The sequence below is a fragment of the Lynx rufus genome, unplaced genomic scaffold (assembly GCF_022079265.1).
Source record: "Lynx rufus isolate CCGP_SWC_20201006 ecotype Redwood Valley unplaced genomic scaffold, mLynRuf1.p SCAF_2, whole genome shotgun sequence".
NCBI classification, from domain to species: domain Eukaryota; kingdom Metazoa; phylum Chordata; class Mammalia; order Carnivora; family Felidae; genus Lynx; species Lynx rufus.
In genome coordinates this window covers 62,511,837-62,533,574 of record NW_025814834.1, presented here as the reverse complement: position 1 = coordinate 62,533,574, position 21,738 = coordinate 62,511,837, and the positions used below count along the sequence as shown (strand labels likewise).

At 39.6% G+C, this 21,738-nt stretch overlaps 1 protein-coding gene across 1 annotated transcript in view; it reads left to right on the top strand.

Moving 5' to 3' along the window:
* The window catches only part of MYO3B (myosin IIIB), a 406,696-nt gene that overhangs the window by 301,515 nt on the left and 83,443 nt on the right, over positions 1–21,738 (top strand). The window contains exons 31-32 of the mRNA XM_047084875.1: positions 17,656–17,716; positions 18,643–18,742. Coding sequence (XP_046940831.1) covers positions 17,656–17,716; positions 18,643–18,742 — 161 coding nt within the window. The remainder of the gene's footprint in view (positions 1–17,655; positions 17,717–18,642; positions 18,743–21,738) is intronic.

The following is a 21,738-nucleotide window of genomic DNA, read 5'->3' as shown; positions in this document are numbered from 1 at the left end:
TCAAAAAAAAAAAAAAAAACAGAAATCTTTGCATATTGAGCCTATTTTGAAAGAAAAAACAAATTTGAGAAAAGAAAACTTGTTCAAGATGAAAATATTGCAGGAAACAAAATTTGTGTAAAAATGAATTCTAGATAAAAGTGTTTTATCATCAATACTTAAGGAAACCTAGATTATAATCTTACAGGTTGAAGGAAGAATAACTTTATATATTTCCACAGCCTTGTTAACTTTATTTCATTTTCTTTGGGTTAAAAGGAAAAACAGTAGTGTTTCTGTTCCAAATGTATTTTGTGGATTCTGTGGCATTTGGCTTGTACCTGCAGGGCACAAATATTCCAGCATATTTCCCATTAGTATTGCCCCAGTCACTTTAAACTGTGAAGGACCTGAGCAAGTGTTGGCCACAGCAGCCATTGACAGTAGTGATGCCACACTCTTTCTGTGTGCACCTCAGTGACTTCTCAGACTTGCCTCCTTGATGAGCAGACAAAACAGAAGGAGGCTGGAATTTTTTTCTTTTCATCTCAATGGTGTAGGTCAGGAAGACAGGAATAGAGAGCTTTGGTGAAACAGGGCTCTAGCGACTGCTGTGATTGGGAAATTAGATAATAAACAGACCCTGTTACTAAGATTCTAATGGCCTAAAATCAACACAGTCTGGAGACGCAGGCAGGAGTGGCCTTCCTTGCTCTGGCCCAGACCTTCCCCGGAGAGCTCTTTGTGTCAACAAGAACAGCCAGCGCTCCTGGCCCGCTCCCAGCACTCAGAGTGGGGCTATCATTTTTGTTTGCTTTGCAAATATCTTAATGGGAAGTGGTTCAACACCACCTATGGGTTAATCTGAGGGGTTCTGCTTGGCAGCTGTTAGCTCTGAGAGCCACATGGCTGCTCTCGGGTGGAGGGAGTCAGGCTGACGGTTAACTACCCAGCGCCAGGTTGAGGCATCTCCTTTGCTTATTGGATTTACTGACTGGCAGGAAGCACAAGCACCTTGTTGTCTTTTATTTTTAGTTCGTTCCTCCTGGGAGTGTAAGGATGTTATTCTCAGATCCAATTGTGCTTTTCCCTCTAAGGCAGGGCTGTTGTTTCCATTAGTTTCTCTAGCATTCCACATACTTCTTTCACCCAAGTGCAATCTCATAGAATCTGTAATTTCATATTAAAAGTGGTGGTGTGGCAGTGGTGGAGTCCGTGGTATTGTTGCAGGAAGAAGGAGCTGATCTGTTAGCCTGTTAGGAGGGCAAAGCTACAGCCCTGTCTTCACCTGGGATCTAAAGGCTTGAATAGATACCAACTTTCTTAAGAATCTCTGCTCTGCTGTTCCCTCAGTTTTCTTTTCTCTTCCTAAATTTGGCTCTCGCTTGTCTTGACCCATGGGAACGCTTCCCCAGGTGACTTGGCCAACTCATGTTTTTCTGGATCTGTGTCAGTAGACATTGGCTCAAATTAACTCTTTCTTTATGCTTCCTCCACAGGATTTCAGGCAGGGCTGGGACAGTTTCCACAGTGCAGGTTAGGAAAGCTCCTAGACTGATGACAGACTTGTAGACAGTTTCCAAACGCCCCATTTGTAAAAATGCAAAAAGTTCAGATGACTCTATAAACTCTGGAACAAATGTCCAGCTACCCTCAGTAACAGTGCAGACTTGCTTCTAAGACTTTTCCCTTTCCTGAAGATTTCCACACCTATTTGTGGAGTTGCCTGGTGGTTGAGAGCAAGGGCTAGACCTGCTGCTGCTAAGGGTAAGTAAGGCTTTGATGAACTCATTTGCTCCATTTCCTCGTCATTAAATGGAAGACAAAATGACACGATGTCTACCTCACCAGGTTGAGAATGTCCAGTGAGATAACGTAGATAAAGTGTATCTTACCTGACACATAAAACATATTCATGAATAGTAATAAAGAAGGAGTTATTGTTGCTCTCTCTGAAGTACCCATCTTTCCCTATGTAATTTTTAGTGTTCTACATTCTTTTCTGAGACATTCATTTTGAAATCTGTGGTTCCTAACTCTTTAAAATGAAGTCAGTGCTGAAGTGCCTGGGTGGGTCAGCCGGTTAAGCTTCTGACCTCGGCTCGGGTCAGGATCTCATGGTTCATGGGTTCCCCGCATTGGGCTCCTTGATAACAGCATGGAGCCTGCTTGGGATTCTCTCTCTCTCCCCTTTTCTCGCTGCCCCTCCTCCACTTGCTCACGTGCACATGTGTGCGCATGCTCTCTCTCTCTCTCTCAAACTTAAAAAAAAAAAGCTAGTGCCAAATCGAGGACAATTCAGTATCAAAGTAAATAATGATAATAAAAGAATATAGTGTATTGAATAAAATAAGAATCCACTAGTTTATATTGATAGATGGAAGGGAGGGAGGGAGAGAATGAGAGGAGGGAGGGAAAGGAAGATGAAGAAAGGAAGAAACAGGGTAAGCTTTTCCTTGCAATAAACTGTGAAATAATAAATGTAAAAGGAATGATTAAAACAGAAAATCATTGTTTGGCAACTGCTAAAATAACCATTGTTTTAGACAAAAATCATCAACGGATGCTAAAACTAGTAGGGAAATTTTAAGGAGTTAACAAGCTTTTTACATAATCACAGAGTAAATCTCCATGAGATACTTAGTGATTGCAAAAAGACAGTGGGGCAGTCTGGCAGACCCTATGTTAACCAAGTGTTGAAAGTTAGCATCACCAGTAATTGGACAAATTGACAGCATCTTCCTCCTCATGATGCACTGAGGAAGAACACAATATTACTTCGGTGGATTTCCTGCCAAATGCGCATAACCTGAATTTAATCATGAAGAAACAGCAGACAAACCAGAAAGACCTCTTCCAAAATTAATGATCTATAGGTTTTAAAATGCAACACAAAGGAAGACTAAGGAACTGTTTCAGATGAAAGGAGACTAGAGAAACATGACAACTGAATGCAGTGTATGGTCCAGAATTTGCCTTTTCTATAGAAGACATTATTGGGACGGTGGCAAAATCCAGACAGCCTAAACATTGGATAATAGTATTGTATTAATATTAATTTCCTGATTTTGGTTATTTTACCTCATCATATAAGAGAATGCCCTTGCTTTTAAGAAGCACACACTGGGGCGCCTGGGTGGCTCAGCCGGTTGAGCGTCCGACTTAGGCTCAGGTCATGATCTCACAGCTCGTGAGTTCCAGCCCTGTGTCGGGCTCTGTCTGACAGCTCAGAGCCTGGAGCCTGCTTCTGCTTCTGTGTCTCCCTCTCTCTCTGCCCCTAACCCACTCGCATTCTGTCTCTGTCTCTGTCAAAAATAAATAAACATTAAAAAAAAAATTTAAGAAGCACACACTGAAGTATTTAGGGATAAAGGGACACCAGGTGCAACTGACTCTCAAATGGTTCAGAAAAAAATTATATGTATTTGTGTATACGGATATCAGTATATGTGTACCGAGAGAAAGAGAGGAGAGAGGATAAGACAAATGTATATATTGCTAATATTTGGAGAATATTCTGAGGAGTATACAAAATTTCATATGTTATTCTTGCATCTTTACTATAAATGTGAAATTAAGTCAAAATAAAAAGTTAAAATTGGGCACCTAGGTGGCTCAGTCAGTTAAACACCTGACTTGATCTCAGCTCAGGTTTTCGTCACAGGGTCTTGAGTTCAGGCCCCGTGTTGGGCTCCACACTGGGTGTGGAGCCTACTTGAAAAAAAAAAAGTTAAAATTAAAAAGTAAATTCGGTGCTACTTCTCTCCTTTTGACTGGGCAGTTCATCAGCCACTTTCTCTTTAGATCATAGTCCCTCTCAATCCATACCTGCAAGTCTAGTCACATGAGCATTGCCCCGCTTGCTGTCTGTCCTTGACTTCTCCACTGTGACGTTGCTGACTGCATACAATCTTGTTTAGGCTTTTTCACTTCAGTTTTTAAAAATTCCCTCAACTGTTTCTCCCTACGCTCACGCCCCCTCCCTCATCTGTCTTTGGGCCTCATCGTTTAGTGCCTGCTTATCTATCATGCACTTTATTTCAGGATTTCTTGCTTTTATTTCTCTGAACTGAACACTGCTTTCATAATTAAAGGAGGAAAACAGGGTTAAATATACCACCTTTGGTGGGTATACTAGTGACAAGAGCATCATCCGAAGAATGTGGATGTTAGACTCCTCTTACCTCTGACTTACTTGGACAAGTCACATCAGCCTTTCTAGGCCTCAGTTTTCCCACTTAAAGCATGAAAAAGAAATGGTAAATTACCTCTGAAGTTTCCTTTGTCTCCACAAGTCTCTGCCCTGGCCTAATTCAGGCTTTAAAGTGCTAGAACTGTCACTCAAAATTAACTCAACCCACAAGTTACCTTGTGACCCCACTCAAAGGAGAAACAGAGGTCACGAAAGGAAGCTACCCCCGGGGTACCTGTCATTAGCATTCTCCTGTCCCTCAAGCCTGAAGTTTCCCAGTTCAGGGACTTTCAGAAGTACAAAATTATAGACAACTAATATTAAACACCTTGCTAAGTGTGTGTTTCTAAATTCAGACCATGGATATATCTTCTGACTTAATTATTTTAAAATCCTTTTGTTGTCTTTTTTATTCTGCCTAAAAGCACAAATGGAAACCTTTTGCCCCAATTTTGCAAGAATTTTTATTTACATTTTCCTGATGAAGATGCTGAGGTACTGATTTGTCCAAGATCAAGTTGTCATATTTGGCAAATAAAAATGCAGGATACCCACTTTAAATTTGAATTTTATATAAATAACTTTTAGTGTATGTCCCATGAAATATTTTAAAAAACATACCAAAAAATTATGTGTTGTATACTTAGAATTCAAAATACACCATTAAGTGAGTGTATTTTAGTACTAGCCCATGTGTTTTGGCACTAATATGTCAGGAATATGTACGTGCATATCATAAATATGTATCATAAAGTATGTTGCTAAGCCTTTATCAATTGTTTGCAATAGTCTTCTGGCTTCTACGTGCTGTAACACAATGTTTTTTACCTTTTAGGAGCTTTTGCTTGAAAACATATTCAAAGACATCAATTCCTATTTTTTTATTAAGGGCTCTATTCAGATATCATCTACTGCAGCCATTCAGTCTAAAATTGCAGACCCTAGGGATGCCTGGGTGGCTTAGTCTGTGAAGTGTCCAACTCTTGATTTCAGTTCGGGTCATGATCTCACAGTTTTGAGATTGAGCCCCATGTCAGCCTCGGCGCTGAGCGTGGAAGCTGTTTGGAATTCTCTCCCCCTTACCGTCTGCCTCTCTCTGTCACCCACCTCCCCCTCCCCGCCGCTCATGTGTGATCACTTGTACTTGCTCCCTCTCTCCCTCAAAATAAATGAATAAACATTTTTTTAAATAAAAAATAAAAATAAATAAAATTGCAGACCCTGCCTCCAGCACTTCTAATGCCCCTTTCTTGCTTCAGTTTTCTTCTTTGGCACTTCTGTTTAACATGCTAGCATATTTACTTTTCTCTTTCATTCATTGCCTGCTTCCCCCACTAGAATATAGGTTCTTAAGAGCATAGCAATCTTTGATTTCCTTGTCACTGCTGTATCCCCCATAACAGCAAGAGACAAAGGTACTCAAAAATTATTTGTGGAATGAGTGAATGATATCTGGGAGGCAATTGAGGACCTTATATTGCACACATAATATATGTTTTATAATTATACAGAGTCTTTTTTTAAATTAATTAATTAATTAATTTATTTATTTATTTATTTAGAGTGTGTGTGAGTGTGAGCAGGGGAGGGGCAGAGAGAGGGAAAGACAGAATCCCAAGCAGGTTCCACACTGCCAGCACTGCCAGTGCAGAGCCCAACCTTGGGCTTGAACTCCCAAACCCTGAGATCATGACCTGAGCCAAGATCGAGTCGGACGCTCAACTGACTTAGCCACCCAGGCACCCCAATTACACAGAATCTTAAGTCTTCCCAGCAAATTAGAATCTTGAGTGTGGTACAGTGTGTATAATCTTCATATTAGTCCATAGACACTAAGTAAATAAAAGGTCAACAGGTCAGGGATCAAGGAGTATCTCCGGATACAGTTGGGCTTAATTTAATCTGTTTCCTGGCAAGTTTTCTAGAATTAAATGTTAGTTGCTCCAGGCAACATTGATTAAGATCCCAAATCAATTGTGTCACTGTCTACGAAAGTCCAGCGACAAAATGGTGCCAGAGGCTGAGAACACAGGCTCTGTGTCCACTGGACCTGGGTTTGTATCAGAATGTCTGGATGCCACCTGCACAGGGCACTCAGTCTGCCCCAGTTTCAGCTGTGAAAAGGGCACTCTGGTAGGACCTTCGCTGCTAGCACTGACTTGAGGATTAAACAAGAGCATCCAGTCACATCCTGAGCACAGAAAAGTGTGCTCAGCTATTCTGGCTGTGCTGTGGCCCTCAGCCCATGGTCGTGCATTTCTTTGGGTCACAGTGCACTTCCTCACTACTGCATCCGAGTTCCATCCCTGGGCCTGAGGCTGGTTTTGCCTTTGCTCCCTTGGCTGCTGACAAAGAACTGAAGTACGTTTTATGGGTTACTTTAAATGTGGGTTATTTTACGGGCTCTTGGTTGAGTGTCCTTTTTTCCAATAAGACAAGTATTCTCAGCAGAATGAAGAAAAGTCTTCTGCTCTTAACCTTAGACTTTACACATGACAGCTGCCTGCAATAAAGTAGTAAAGGAGAAAAAAAGAAATGAGAATACAAGAGCTGGCTAAGGCTGTGTGGGCTCACGGTTGGGGAAAAGCAATGAGGCAAACAAATATCAAATTTAAAGGACTCAGTGGGACTTGGGAAATTAGCATAAGTACATACATTTAACTAGTAGTGCTAACTTTGAGCAGTGACATTATGAAACATTTATTAGGCCTTTTGAGCCCTTTTGATGAATTTGTCCTTGAGCCATGCTCTAAAACTTAAAATAATTACGTGTCCAAGAACAAACTAATACCCATCTATTTAAATATAACTTGTATATTCAACTTATTCGGCAATGATACTGGTTGGGATGCTGAGATACAGGGCATACCTTCAGAATCTTTGTAAAAGTTACCAAGTAGCCAAACGTAATTCAGAATAAATAACACAAACACTGTGATCGTTCTTTCATGTTTCCCTTTTTCCTGCAGTAATGGTGATCTTATTTTGCATGATTATTGTTTGTTTTCACTTCTTCTGTACTCTTTGTTTTTCCTTCATGTCATATATCAAAGCCCAGGAATAATGTTTTCCTTCTTTTGGAATCAACAAATGCTAATTAAACTAATAATGAGGTACCCCTCTTTTTTGTTGACCAAAGAGCTAAGCAAAGCTTAAAAAGACTAATAATACCCAGGGTTGGTGATATGAGAAGTAGGTCCTTTCATACTTTTGCAGGTATGAACGTTAATTTTTATTGCCTTTTAGAGGAGAATTTGATATAATTCAAAAGCTATAAAACAGGCAAAGAGTTTGCTCACCCTTTGACTCAACAGCCTCAAATTAAGATTTATCCAAGAAGCAGGGGCACCTGGCACCTGGGTGGCTCAGTCAGTTGAGCGTCCGACTTCGGCTCAGGTTATGATTTCACAGCTTGTGAGTTCGAGCCCCATGTTGGGCTCTGTGCTGACAGTTCAGAGCCTGGAAGCTGCTTCAGATTCTGTCTTGTCTCTCTCTACCCCTCCCCCCACCTCTCTTAAATATAAATATAAAAAAAGATTTATCCAAGAAAATAATTGGATGAGTACTCATAACTATATGCACAGAATATTTCATGATTTGTTATTTATAATGTTGTAAAACTGGAAACAACTTAAATATCCAAAAGTAAGAGATAAAATCATTTATGATACTCACCCAACGTAATACTGTGCAACCATAAATATGATATGCCTGCACACTTGCATATATGTGTAGTGCACACAAATATAGCAAAAGATGCTCCTAACTTGCAAAGGTAAGTTAAAATGGCAAACATCTGAGCCTTTGTCTTTTTTAAATGTATATTATATGCATAGAAAAGCATCTGAAAAAATATACATCAAGATATTAACAGATCCATTTGGTTGTGGAAATTATCCTTGATCTTTATTTTCTTCTCTTTAAATATCTATTTTATTTTTCAACGTTTATTTATTTTTGGGACAGAGAGAGACAGAGCATGAACAGGGGAGGGGCAGAGAGAGAGGGAGACACAGAATCGGAAACAGGCTCCAGGCTCTGAGCCATCAGCCCAGAGCCTGACGCGGGGCTCGAACTCACCGACCGTAAGATCGTGACCTGGCTGAAGTCGGACGCTTAACTGACTGCGCCACCCAGGCGCCCCTAAATATCTATTTTAGATGATTCAATAATGAATTGTTTTTAGGTTTATTATTTTTTCTGAGAGAGAGAGAGAGAGTGCACACATGAGGGAGGGGCAGAGAGAGAGAGGGAGAAACCCAAGCATGCTACCCACTGTCAGAGTAGAGCTGGACACAGGGCTTGAACTCATGAAACTGTGAGATCATGATCTGAGCCAAAATCAAGAGTCAAAAGTAGGACACTCAGCCAACTGAGCCACCAGGCACCCTTATATGTTATTTTTTAATCAGAAAAGAAATTCTTCTTTATTCAGAAGGAGAAAAAAAAAGGAAGCATTTTGCCACCAGTTCTTTTAGTTATTTGCTTTGGGGAGAAAGTCAAAGATTACTACACTTTCATTGATTAGTGAATGGTGAATATTCAGACCTCTTGGGAATTTGGAGCATCTTCAATTAAAAAATAAAGAAGAAAAGACAAAACTGATGAACACAACTCTGATGTCTCAAAGGCCAAGTGGCTTGTTCCTTGGCTCTCCCTTCTTGAGCATAATTTGATAAAGCCCACCTTCACTAGATGATTTGCAGATGTTCTTAATTGGTCAGCATGTGGCACCAGATGAGTTAGTTACAATAGTAAGTTTTCAGTGTGGTTATGTTCAGTAGATTGTGGAAATGCACCAGGGTGCCTCCACCTCTGCCCAGAGTACAAGCGATGGCCTGGGTGGGGATGGGGCAGGAAAGGCTCTTCCAAGCTAAAGGGTAAAGGTACAATGGCCGGGTGCGTCAGAGAGGAGACGACATTGCAGGAAAAGCACAGAAGTATGAATACAACCATGAATACAACCAGGTTTGGTGGGGGCATGGCAAATGCTTATTTGTTGTGATGGTGGTGATAGAGAATAAAGGCATTCTAGAAATCCTAGCTTTCCAAGTTTCATAATACAGTATGCATTACTTATACATTTATGTTTACATGAAAATCTGTGTTCTTAGAACATTTTCCATTCTTCCAATCCTCTGTACCTTCAAAGCCATTTTAATAAATGTAAGAAAAGATGCACGGACACCTGGCTAAAACAAATCAGGGAAGAGTAGATGCACAGTGACAGTATAGGGAGATTCAGATATGGTGGTGTTCCACATTTGTACCCTCAGCCCTCACAATGTTCAGATTCCATATAATTGCTAAATAAGAATTCTTCAGTTGCCAGTTGGGGTTTGACCTGTGGCCAGTTCACATGGAAACCCCGTTAGTGCTCAGGTCAGCTCGGGATCTTTTACAAAGGACGGTGTCCTTTTCTCTGATGTCATTTTTTTTAAAAATGTCTTTATTTACCTAACCTTGAACTTATCAAAACCATTTGCAAAGATGTTTATGTTTTCTATTACCCTTCATGGTAATTTCCATAAGGAAAGTTGTATGACTTATTTATCTTATGACTTATCTGAAATCCCCAAGATTCATGGGGATCCTACTATGTTAAAATATCTTGGTCTGAGCATATCTTTTGCAGGGTGGATTGGCTGGTGCTTCTTGGGAACAAGAAATTGACCTCTTCTTATTAAGAGCTCCATGTACAACAGATTTTTTTTTCAGAGCTATCAAAGAAACAGGAGCAAATTTGCTTGGTTATGCTGATTAGCCTTTCTCCCAGGGCTACCAAAGAAGACACACGAATTTACAATGAGAACTACTCAGACAGCAGGAAGCTAACAAATCAACCGACAATGAATTAGCTGCAACCTATCCTGTTTTGAAATTAGAATATACTTTCAAGTGTGAACGACTAATGAGTTTCTCAGTTTGTCTACAAGCCATTCTAAATTACAATTGATAAAAGATAAGACATAATCCTGCAAATTTTATCGGAGTTAATAAAAACTGCAAAAAGAAATTTAAATGAAGTTTATAAAACGGAGAGTCAGAGGGTAACCACTGTGTCTCTGTTCCCATCCAAGAAAAGTTACCCTAACCCTAAAGTGGGAAAAGGCCAGTTACCAGACCAGATTGATGGATCAGATCCTCAACGTTCACACGGAGCACGTGGCTTCCTTTAATTATAATGCATAAATCAGTCTCCAGAGTATATCAACCAATAGTGAGAGTATAGTCCAAATTATACTACTCACTGTAAAACCACACACTGGCATTCATTCTACTTTTCAAATATGACTCTTGTGAGTTTGGTTCACAACTCCACTCTGAAAAAGTCATCACCCCTCAGTGAACTGGCAAACTCAATTTTGGAGCCTGTTAAAGCTGAGACCCAGTTTTGGAGTGTGGTGACTTCACCTAGTGCTGCCAACCCAGCATGACAAAGCCAGCTGGCCCCATGGATCTTTGCTGTAGAAGAAAAATGCTGGGGCATTCTCAGCAGCCATGCACTCGGGAGCCACCCTGCACCCGGCCTCTCATCCAGTCACACTGGGATGAGAGTTTAAGAAAGAATTAGATGTGAGTTTCATTTTGGGGGCTTTTTCAGGGCAGATGCCCAGCGGAAGCGCTGTCCCTGAGGCATGAGATTTTCTGTGACTCCTAGAACCCACAGCTGAGTGAACTGACTGCAGCAAAGCAGCAGAGCTGCTGAGCCCTGGAGGCAATCTGCTTAAGACTTCAGTCATGGCTTCAGAGAGGCTCAAAGAGCCCTTGGAATATGTAAGGAATCGAATGTAGACGGACAACTGCTTCCTATTTACTGCCATTTCGCATGTGATTCCTAATAGAGGCTGAGGACACTATTGTATTTTTAAATATTCCTACAGTTTTAATGTTTATTATTTGAGACAGAGAGACAGAGCATGAGTGGGGAGGGGCGGAGAGAGGGGGAGACACAGAATCCGAAGCAGGCTACAGGCTCTGAGCCATCAGCCCAGAGCCTGACGCGGGGCTCAAACTCACAAACTGTGAGATGTGACCTGAGGTGAAGTCGGATGCTTAACTGACTGAGCCACCCCGGCACCCGATAATATCACACTTTAAAAATGAATAATTCCGGGGCACCTGGGTGGCGCAGTCGGTTAAGCGTCCGACTTCAGCCAGGTCACGATCTCGCGGTCCGTGAGTTCGAGCCCCACGTCAGGCTCTGGGCTGATGGCTCAGAGCCTGGAGCCTGTTTCCGATTCTGTGTCTCCCTCTCTCTCTGCCCCTCCCCCGTTCATGCTCTGTCTCTCTCTGTCAAAAATAAATAAACGTTGAAAAAAAAATTAAAAAAAAAAAAAAAAGAATAATTCCTGGGGTGCCTGGCTGGCTCAGTCAATAGACCATGTGACTCGTATCCTTTAGGTTGTGAATTCAAGATGCACATTGGGCATGGAGCCTACTTAAAAAAATAAAATAAAATAATAAAAATTAATAATTCCTTAATATCATCTAATACCAATTCATAGTCAAAATTTCCCAGTTGTCCTAAGAATGTCCTTTACACCTTTTTGTACAAGCCGGGGTCCAATTTAGGTCATTACCTTGCATTGAGTTGTTATGTCCCTAAATCTCATTTAATACATAATCCTCACTTTCTCATGACACTTTTTAAGAAATTGAAGCTAATTACCTCATAAAATTATAGCTCACTTTCTGTATTTGTTTGCTTGATTCTTCGTGGTCTTATCTTGTCCCTCTATATCCTGCATTCTAGGTAAACTCTAAGTTAGATTTAAAGCTTTGGTTACATTCAAGTGAGATGAAACAAAAAATATAAATGTCATGGATGATGTTGAATTCATCATATTGCCTCACATCACAAGACAATGTTGTCTTGGCTAGTGGTGCTAAGACTGGCACTGGATTAAGATGGTGACCTTGTGATTTCTCCAGTGTTCTGTTAAACCTTGTTCTCCTTGTGACCTGAAAGAAGGACTCTGTGTGGCAGTGCTTTGGCACCATATGAATGTCCTGTTGACTATCAACCATTTGTCTGAAGGTTTTATGAGCAATTGACAATCCTTGCCTAAATCCATAATTTCCTGTTGAAGTTTCCTTTTCTATGTCAGCAGGTTTTGTGCTGCCTTATTTTTTTAAGTTTTTATTTTAATTATAGTTAGTTAACATACAGTGTTGTATTAGTTTCAGGTGTACAGTATAGTGATTCAACAATTACATACATCACCCTGTTCTCATCATGAAAAGTGCCCTCCTTAATCCCCATTACCTGTTTAACTCAATCCTTAACACCTTCCCCTCTGGTAATCATCAGTTTGTTCTAATTGAGAGTCTGTTTCTTAGTTTGTCTCTCTCTCCCTCTGTTTTGATCCCCCCCCCCCCGCTTTGCTCATTTATTTTGTTTCTTAAATTCCACATATGAGCGAAATCATATGGCATATGGTGTTTGTCTTTTTCTGACTGACTTATTTTGCTTAGCATTATACTCTCTAGCTCCATCTATGTCATTGCAGGTGGCAAGATTTCATTCTTTTTTATGGCTGAATAATATTCCATTATAGATATATATACCACATCTTTATCCATTCATCTATTGATGGGCTGCTTCCATATCTTGGGCTGCTTCCATATCTTGGCTATTATAAATAATGTTGCTCTAAACATAGGTGAATACAAAGCATAAGAGACTCTTAAAAACTGAGAACAAACTGAGGGTTGATGGGGGGTGGGAGGGAGGGGAGGGTGGGTGATGGGTATTGAAGAGGGCATCTTTTGGGATGAGCACTGGGTGTTGTATGGAAACCAATTTGACAATAAGTTTCATATATTAAAAAAATAAATAAAAAATAGATAAATAAACATAGGTGAATATATCCCTTTGAATTAGTGTTTTTGTATCCTTTGGGTAAATACCCAGGAGTACAACTGATGGATTGTAGGGTAATTCTGTTTTTAACTTTTTGGCGAACCTCCATACTGTTTTCCACAGTGGCTGCACCAATTTGCATTTTTCCCAACAGTGCAAGAGGGCTCCTTTTTATCCACATCCTCTCCAACACTTGCTGTTTCTTGTGTTTTTTATTTTAGCTATTCTGACAGGTGTGAGGTTATTCTCTCATTGGAGTTTTGATTTGCATTAAGTGATGATGAACATCTTTTCATGTGTCTGTTGGCCATCTGGTCGTCTTCTTTGGAGAAATGTCAGTTCATATCTTCTGTCCATTTTTAATTAGATTATTTGCTTTTTGGGTGTTGAATTTTATAAGTATGTATTTTGGGTACTCTTTATCAGATATGTCGTTTGCAAATATATTCTCTAATTCCATAGGTTGCCTTTTAGTTTTATTGATTATTAACTTCACTGTGCAGAAGCTTTTTATTTTGATGTAGTACCAATAGTTTATTTGTGGTTTTGTTTCCCTTGCCTCGGGACACATCATGTAGAAAAAAGTTAACATCCAATGTCAAAGAGGTTATTGCCTGTGTCCTCTTTTAGGATTTTAATGGTTTCAGGTATTGCATTTAGGTCTTTAATCCATTTTGAATTTATTTTTGTGTATGGTGTAAAAAAGTGGTACAGTTTCTTTATTTTGCATGTTGGTGTCCAGTTTTCCCAACACCATTTGTTTAAGAAACTGTTCTTTTCCCATTGGATATTCTTTACTGCTTTGTCAAAGATTAACTGACCAGATAGGTGTGGGTTAATTTCTGGGTTTTCTATTCTGTTCCATTGACCTATGTGTCTGTTTTTATGCCAATACCATACTGTTTTGATTACTGCAACTTTGTAATATAACTTGAAATCCAGAATTTTGATGTCTCCAGCTTTGCTTTGCTCTTTCAAGATTGCTTTGACTATTTGGGGTCTTTTGTGGTTCCATGCAAATTTTAGAATTGTATATTCTACTTCTGTGAAAAATGCTATTGGTATTTTGATAGGAGTTGCATTAAATCTATAGATTGATTTGGGTTGTATAGACACTTTAACAGTATTTGTTCTTCCAGTCCATGAGCATGGAATGTCTTTCCATTTCTTTGTGTCCTCTGCAATTTCTTTCATTGGTGTTTTATAGTTTTCAGAGTATAGGTCTTTCACCTCGTTGCTTAAGTTTATTCCTAGGCATCTTAATATTTTGGGTGCAATTATAAATGGGATTATTTTCTTAATTTTTCTTTCTGCTGCTTCATTATTTGTGTATAGAAATACAACAGATTTCTGCACATTGATTTTGTATATTGTGACTTTACTGCATTCATTTATCAGTTCTAATAGTTTTTTGGTAGTCTTTCGGGTTTTCCATATATAGTATCATGAGCTCTGCAATAGTGAAAGTTTTACTTCCTCCTTACTGTTTTGGATGCCTTTTATTTCTTTGTTGTCTGTTGTGGCTAGGACTTCCAGTACTATGTTGAATACAAGTGGTGAGAGTGGACATCCTTATCTTGTTCCTGACCTTAAGGGAAAGGCTGTCAGTTTTTCCCCATTGAGGATGATGTTTGCTGTGTGTTTTTCATATAGGCCCTTATTATGTTGAGGTATGTTCCCTCTACACCTACTTTATTTGAGGATTTTTATCGTGAATCAATGTTATACTTTGTCAAATTCTGGTGCACTATTTATGGACTAGTTATGACATGAACCAAGTCATTAGTTTCTTGAGCCTTGATTCCCTCACCTGTAAAATGAGTATAAAACAATAGAACCAAATTCACATGGTTGTTGGAAGCATTATGTAACTATGTATCCATTCTTTGACAGTTGCCTGGTGACATGTATGCATGCAGTAAACATTGGCTATTTTTTACCATCGTGCTTTTCCTTATTTGGGGGATGACAGCTTATGGAGCATTATCATTCACTGCCAGTCTTAAGTCCTTGAGGCATATGACAACATATTTGATAAAATTGCTGAAAAGGAGTTGAGGCAGTTAGACTTTTGAAAAAAAACTTACTTATACCGTTTTTTAAAGGCATTTTGGAATTTGTTTCAAACAAGGGTGGTTCAGATTAGTATTTCCTAAGGCATGTTAAAAGAACAAGTAGGACTCCGACACACTCACTGGGAGATGGGCGACACTGTTAAGATAACATCTGGGAAATGCTGTGTCTTCTTTTCCCCTGGTGGGGTTTCATTGTGCATAGTATTAAGTTAAAGTTTCCAGAAAGCTTCTTAGGAAAGAAACCTGCTTCAATCAAGTATTTGTTTAATCAGGGATTTTCTAATCTATTTGCCTGTAGGCACTACTGACTCCACCTCCGCTTTTATAAAACCGCGTAACACATATAAACATTATATTGAGTTGCCTTAGATTCTTCCAAAGGCTTGAATGAAGAGGGGGTCACACAGATGGACTGACCCTCTGCAGAGAGTTGTAAGATGTCTGTCCTTGGCTTTGGATCCTAGAAAGCCATGCAAGTGAGTAGAGTTCTTAAGAGGTTCCATTTCCATGTTGGGGCAGGGAGGGCAGAAATTAGAGTGCCCATAGTAATGTGACAGCTAAACTCTCCTCCTTAGATTTTCTCCAAACCTTACCAGGACTCCTAGAGGACTTCAGAGGCCATCTGTCCTTTAGGCCTCCCAGAGCCATGGGCCTTGCCGAGGCTGACAGGAATGAGTTCCTTGGGCTGGTGCATAGAAACCAAAGGGCACAGAGGGTGTCCAGTTTCAGAGGAAGACAGAGGTTTGGAGTCAGACCAACAGTGGTCAGTGTCTTAGCTCTGCCAGGTATTCACGTGATCCCTGGCCAAATCCCTTACCCTCTCTGAACTACAGTTTCGTCATCTATATAATAGGGACAGTTAAAGTACTTAGCTCAAATTGTTGTGAGATTCTCATTAGATACATAAAAGCATTTTTAAAAATATGAAATGTTATATAAAAGCTCATTAATTTAATGTTAATGTTAAGGGTATTTTTAACCTGATCTTCATGGCCCATATTTTGGGGGTCCCCTAGTCATTCTTTTATTCATTCGTGTCAAATATTTATTGAGCCCTCACAACATACCAGCCACTAGGGTTAGGTGCTGATAGAGAGTACAGAATAAAGTAGATCTGATCCCTGCCTTCTTAGAACTTACGTTCCATAGTGGGAGTCATACGATAAACAAATGTATACACAAATCAGTGTATCATTATAGTCCCCTCTCCCCGGCTACTGATGTGATATTTTTTAAATGGGGATATTGCTTATTCTCTATTTATAGATGCACTTAGAAGGTAAATCCATGAACTGTTCACAGAAAATCCAGAAAATGAATTTATCAGTTTAAATAAGGAATAAGATTTTTAATAGAGAACCAGAAGAGACCTTAGGAATAGTTTATCTCAATCACTTCATTTGATAGATGAGGAAAACTAGAATACTAAATAGAATACTAAAGAAGTTTCCCCAGTCATGTGTATGCATCTGAGTGTGTGAGTGCGTGAGGGAGTGAGTGTCTGTGAGAGAGAGAAAGAGAGAGCGAGCGATCCCAGAGATCTTGAGGCAGGAGTTAGAATCCAGATTTCCCTTCCCCTAATTTGTGCTTTCCACTCTGCTGGGGTCCAACTGCAAGGGCCGGCTCATATTTTAACAGTGAGTTATTATCACACTTTTATACAGTGGGTTTCAATTGCTAGAAATTGGGGACACAGCACAATTGATTTTTCCAAACTTTGCTCCATGAGACGTTAATATTTTAATAGATGTTAGTAGTTTATCACTTTTTTAAGTTTATTTATTTACTTTGAGAGAGAGCGCATGCGAACAAGTCAAGGAGGGACAGAGAGAGAGAGGGAAAGAGAGAGAATCCCAAGCAGGCTCCATACTGTCAGCACAGAGCCCAATCAATACAGGGCTCAAACTCATGAGCTATGAGACCCTGACCAGAGCTGAAATCAAGAGTCAGATGCTTAACCGACTGAGCCACCCAGGTGCTCTAGTAGTTTATCACTTTTTGAGTTGTTTGGTCAAATTAGTTTAAGAAACTTTGCAGCCCTCCCCGCCAACCCCTGTGCCTTAGGAGTCCATAAATGAATACCATGACTGTAAAAGATCATTCCTGCAATAAGGAAGCCTCTTAACTATGTACAATTCAGCATTTCCCATATTTACTTGACTACAGACTCTATTTTGAATTATTTCACAATTAATGTGATTAATGTGCTGGCTGGGAAGTATAACCTTAGCATCAGTTTTGTTGGTTTCTTGGTAGAGTCTGGGAATGCCTAATAGTAAACTAAATTGTATCACACAACCTTAACAAGGGCAAGCTTCTTCAGTCTTAGGACCTCAGGCTGACTGTGGATATAGCAGCAATACCTAATAGGATGCATTTTCTTAAGTTGACGGTGTTCTTTTAACCAAGGACTAGAATGGGAAACGATGGGAACTTAGAATGTGTTCTGATCTATCTTTAGAGGAAAACAGTCCTCTGTAAGTTCTTAAAAATTATTTCAGTCCTTTTAAAAATTATTCTTATTTTTTTTTTTTTATTTTTAGGCATCCACAAGCCCAGTGTTCTCCAGAAGGGTATGATGTCTTCGCAGGACATCCAAATAAGGTAGCCAGATACCTTGACTCTTAAGTGACTGTGTATCTTTTGCACTTGTCCCAGTTGGTGGTTGTGAAGCCTGTCTGTGGCTGCGTGGTCAGGTCATCCAAACATGAAACTGTTAGTGATATTTTGAAGTCTTTGAGACAAAAGCCCAGCTTGCTAAAGAACTTTGGTTCAGCAGAGAGACAGGGAGGTACAGTGAAGAGAGAATCAAAAGCCTGGAAATTTGCTGCTGAGAATAAATGCTAGCTGCTCCCTGAGGTGATTTGTCTGTGCACTCCACTCTCTACAGATGTTAGAGCCTCTTTTTGAGTAAGGACCCGAGGTTCTTTGGTAGCACTTTGATATCCTGCTCGAATTCAATATGTGAAATGGAGGCGTCTCTCTGTGACTTGGAGCCCACAGCAGGCTTTGAAGTCTGATCCAATTTTTGCTGCCTACTATTTGATGTTGAAAGGATGAAATGAAGAAAATGTACAGTTTTTGCCAGTAACTCTGCTGAGCATATGTAAGATTAAAAAAACAAAATCCTTTGGATGATGTACTTAGAAATGTTAAGTAGATTAATACCTTCCTATAGGTTTTCTTTTTTCTTTCTTAGGGATAAAAATTAAGTATAGGAGAAAACCAGCACAGAGCTGTTTTTTATATTCTGGACTATAATTAATTGAAGAGGGGGCTAGGTTGACTTGTTCAGAGGAAGAAATAAATGAATTAAGCAAAAGGTGCTGAGACTTTGCTACTAATTGCCCCAAGGGGAGGACCTCCACTCAATTCTAATGCAACACGGGGGCAACTCACAACATGACCCCAATATACTTAGCTCCTTCCTCATATCATCAGGGTTAAAGGTCCCTTAGTTAAATGGAAGCTATGTCCTTAAGGCCACTTCATCAGAAGATTAATGTTTCTCTTACTGGGTCTTTCTGAAGCACTCCGTTTCTGGGACTGATTTGCTGTCTTCTCGGACATGCCATGCTGCCCCAGGTCGCCCAGCACTGAGTCCTTCCAGGGGAGCCCCTGCAAAACCTGGTAAGAAGAACATTTCGAATCGCATGCTGCTTCTACCCTTTGCACACTTGTGTATGTTTTGATGCATTGTTTAGGCGGGACTGTCTATAAGGTAGGACTCGCTCGGATAGTAATATGACCTAATGTTAGCAAGAAAGTTCAGGTTTGCACTGCCATAAAGGCTGGATTAAAGGTAGCCATTTACTGCCTTCTCATGCCACTCAAGTTTACTTCTCTGAGGGAAGAAAATGAATATCAAAGGCTATTATTTCCCTTTATCTGTTAAGAACCTCAGACTAGGAAACTGCTTCACAATTTCATTTTGTCAAAGGAAGGATAAACAACTGACCAGCTTTCAGTGGAGCAGATCATTCTGGGTCAAAATCTAGGGCTTGGTAAAGCATATGGGTTAAGAGAGTAGTTCTGCTCTCTTGGCAACACTACCATTCTTTCAGCAGGAATACACACATCTTGCCACTCTCCTTTGGGAAATAGCTACTTATGGCCTCTTTTCTAAATGCTTTGCTTTAGAATATGGGGAAAGTTTGGGGGCTTATGTGTGGCTATAATCAGTACTTCTGGAAGATAAAATAGAAGCACGATGATAAGAAACATTTATGAACCAGAAGATACTAAGAACAGTGTGGATCATTCCAAAGAAAGAAACCTTTTCAACTTAAAATACTGACATTACACTTAATGTCAACCTCATCTATTTTTCTGAAGTATGCAGTAGATTCTCAGTTCTCTCCAAATTTCTTCTTAGCCTGTTTTCCAATGATAAAGTGGTACAATATGAAGTGGGAAATGTACAATAAATGTGTTAGGATCTTCAGTCCATATGGAACTTAAGCTCTTGGAAGGAGACAAGAGAAGACGAGTGTACTATAGCAGAACCTTTTAAATGGATATGCAGAAAATGATAAATCTGTCAAAGAGAATATTTTCTCCACAGTATTCAGGGTTCCCACATCGCCAGATAGCATTTAGGAATAAAGCCATAATGAGGTAGGGGTAGGAGTAGTGCAAAAGAAGAGGAAAACTTAGGGAAAAGACAGTGTGGTGGAGCAGAATCCATTATGCAGGAATTTGCTTGGCCTTTTTCTCTATCCAAACAATCTCTACCTTTTAATTGGGTTGTTTAGACCATTTACACTTAACATGATAATTGATATATTTTGGTTTGAGTCTATCATTTTGCTGTTTGTTTTCTATTTGTCCCATCTGATCTTTGTTATCTTTTGGCATTCTACTTGAAAATACACATAAAAAGAAAAATTTGAAGTATGATTGAGTAGCCAAAGGCACAGATTCTGGAGTGAGACCTCCCTGGATTCAAATCTCTTTTCTCCCGTGTAGTGTTAATCAAGTTATGAAACAGCTCCTTATCTCAGTACTTACACATGTAAAATGAGGGAAATAGTCATTCACAGCTGAGGGGTTGTACTGAGGATTAAATGACCTAATAGTATAAGTAAAGAGTATAGCGTGGTGTCTGGTTCATGGTAAGGGTACATTGTTTTCGCTGCTGCTGTGGTAATGATTGCTATTGATATTATATAAATGCAAATCAATCTATAAGTATGAAAAACGGGTAGAGAAATAAAGTTCTTATTGTAAGGCCCTAAATTTTGGTGGGAGTTAGAGGGAGTAAGAACAGGTTATATTTGGAATTAACTATTAAAGAGATTTGTTGGATTACAGTCATCTTTCCCAGTCTTTAGGAAAGTATCCTCAAAGCCAAACTTATTAATAAGCTACACATCTGACTTGCTATAAATGGCTCATATGCACTTTCCTCTCACAACTGTGTTTTCTTTCCAATCTAGGTGGTTTTCTCTTGGGTCTGCCACCATCACCATTACTTCTTACACTCTTCTAAGTAACATCCTGAGTAGTCTTCCTGCTTCCATTCTTTTCCTCCTTCAACTTCTCTTATCACAGATACTTGAGAAGTTTTTCTAAAGCATACCCTGATCTTGACATTCCCTTTCTCCTTATTCCTCTATGGCTCCTCACTGCTTCAGCATCAACTCTAAACTTCTTGGCATGATACTCAAGGCTATCTCTGTTATGGGCTTAATCTTCCTTTCCTAATCTCTATCTTCCACTGATCTCTCTTTCTCAGTCTGTGCTTCAGAATATCCAAACTGTTCTCTGTTCTCCAAGCCTGCCTAGTATATCCTTTCTCACCTCTGTGACTATGCCCATGCTGATCCCTCTGCCCCACTATCCTGCTTCCCTGTTCACATTCAGTCCACTCCATTCTTGAGTCCCCAGTGATTCCCATCTTCTGTGCCCTTTGACTTTTCTTGTAGTACTTATCACATCCTGCCTTACATTATAATTATTTTCATTCATCTACTAAATTTTAAACTCTCTGGGGTTGTATCTTTTCATTTCTGTGTTCTCTCCTCACAGCCTCGCCTACATCCTCTGACTAAATTCTTGAGCATCCAAAGCCCTGATGAAATATCATGGAAGCAAGAATGTAATGAAGCTCTTGAATGAGTCAGAGAAAAGTTTTAAAATGTGTTTTTAATAATCCTAGAACAAAGCAAATGTCTCTTAGTCACCCCGAAATAGGTATAGCGTACGGGTAGAACAAGTTAAAATGATCCAAGCTGTTTCATTTTGTTGCTGTTGTTTTGGGTAGGGAGAGAAGGAAAGGTTTAGGCAGGAAAATGCATTACGTAAATCAAATTCCCCTTGACCTTAGAAGGCAGCAAAGATGGATTGAAGAACAAAAGCTTTCCAGTTTTATGTTTTCAAGGTTATCAGCTGCAGAAACAAGAGTATATTTGGTAAGAGACATTTTAGCAAGTTATACCTTTGTATTTAATTTTTTGCCTTGAATTACTCACTATTTCAACCCACGTTTCTTTGAAAGACTGAATGGGAATATGGTGATCTTTTCAGTGTAAGAAAAAAAAACCCACTAACATCCAACAAGTTTGCCTTCTAACCTGCAGTGAGTGCTAATAACTTCACTGTGCTATGAAATGGTCTGGTGGGTT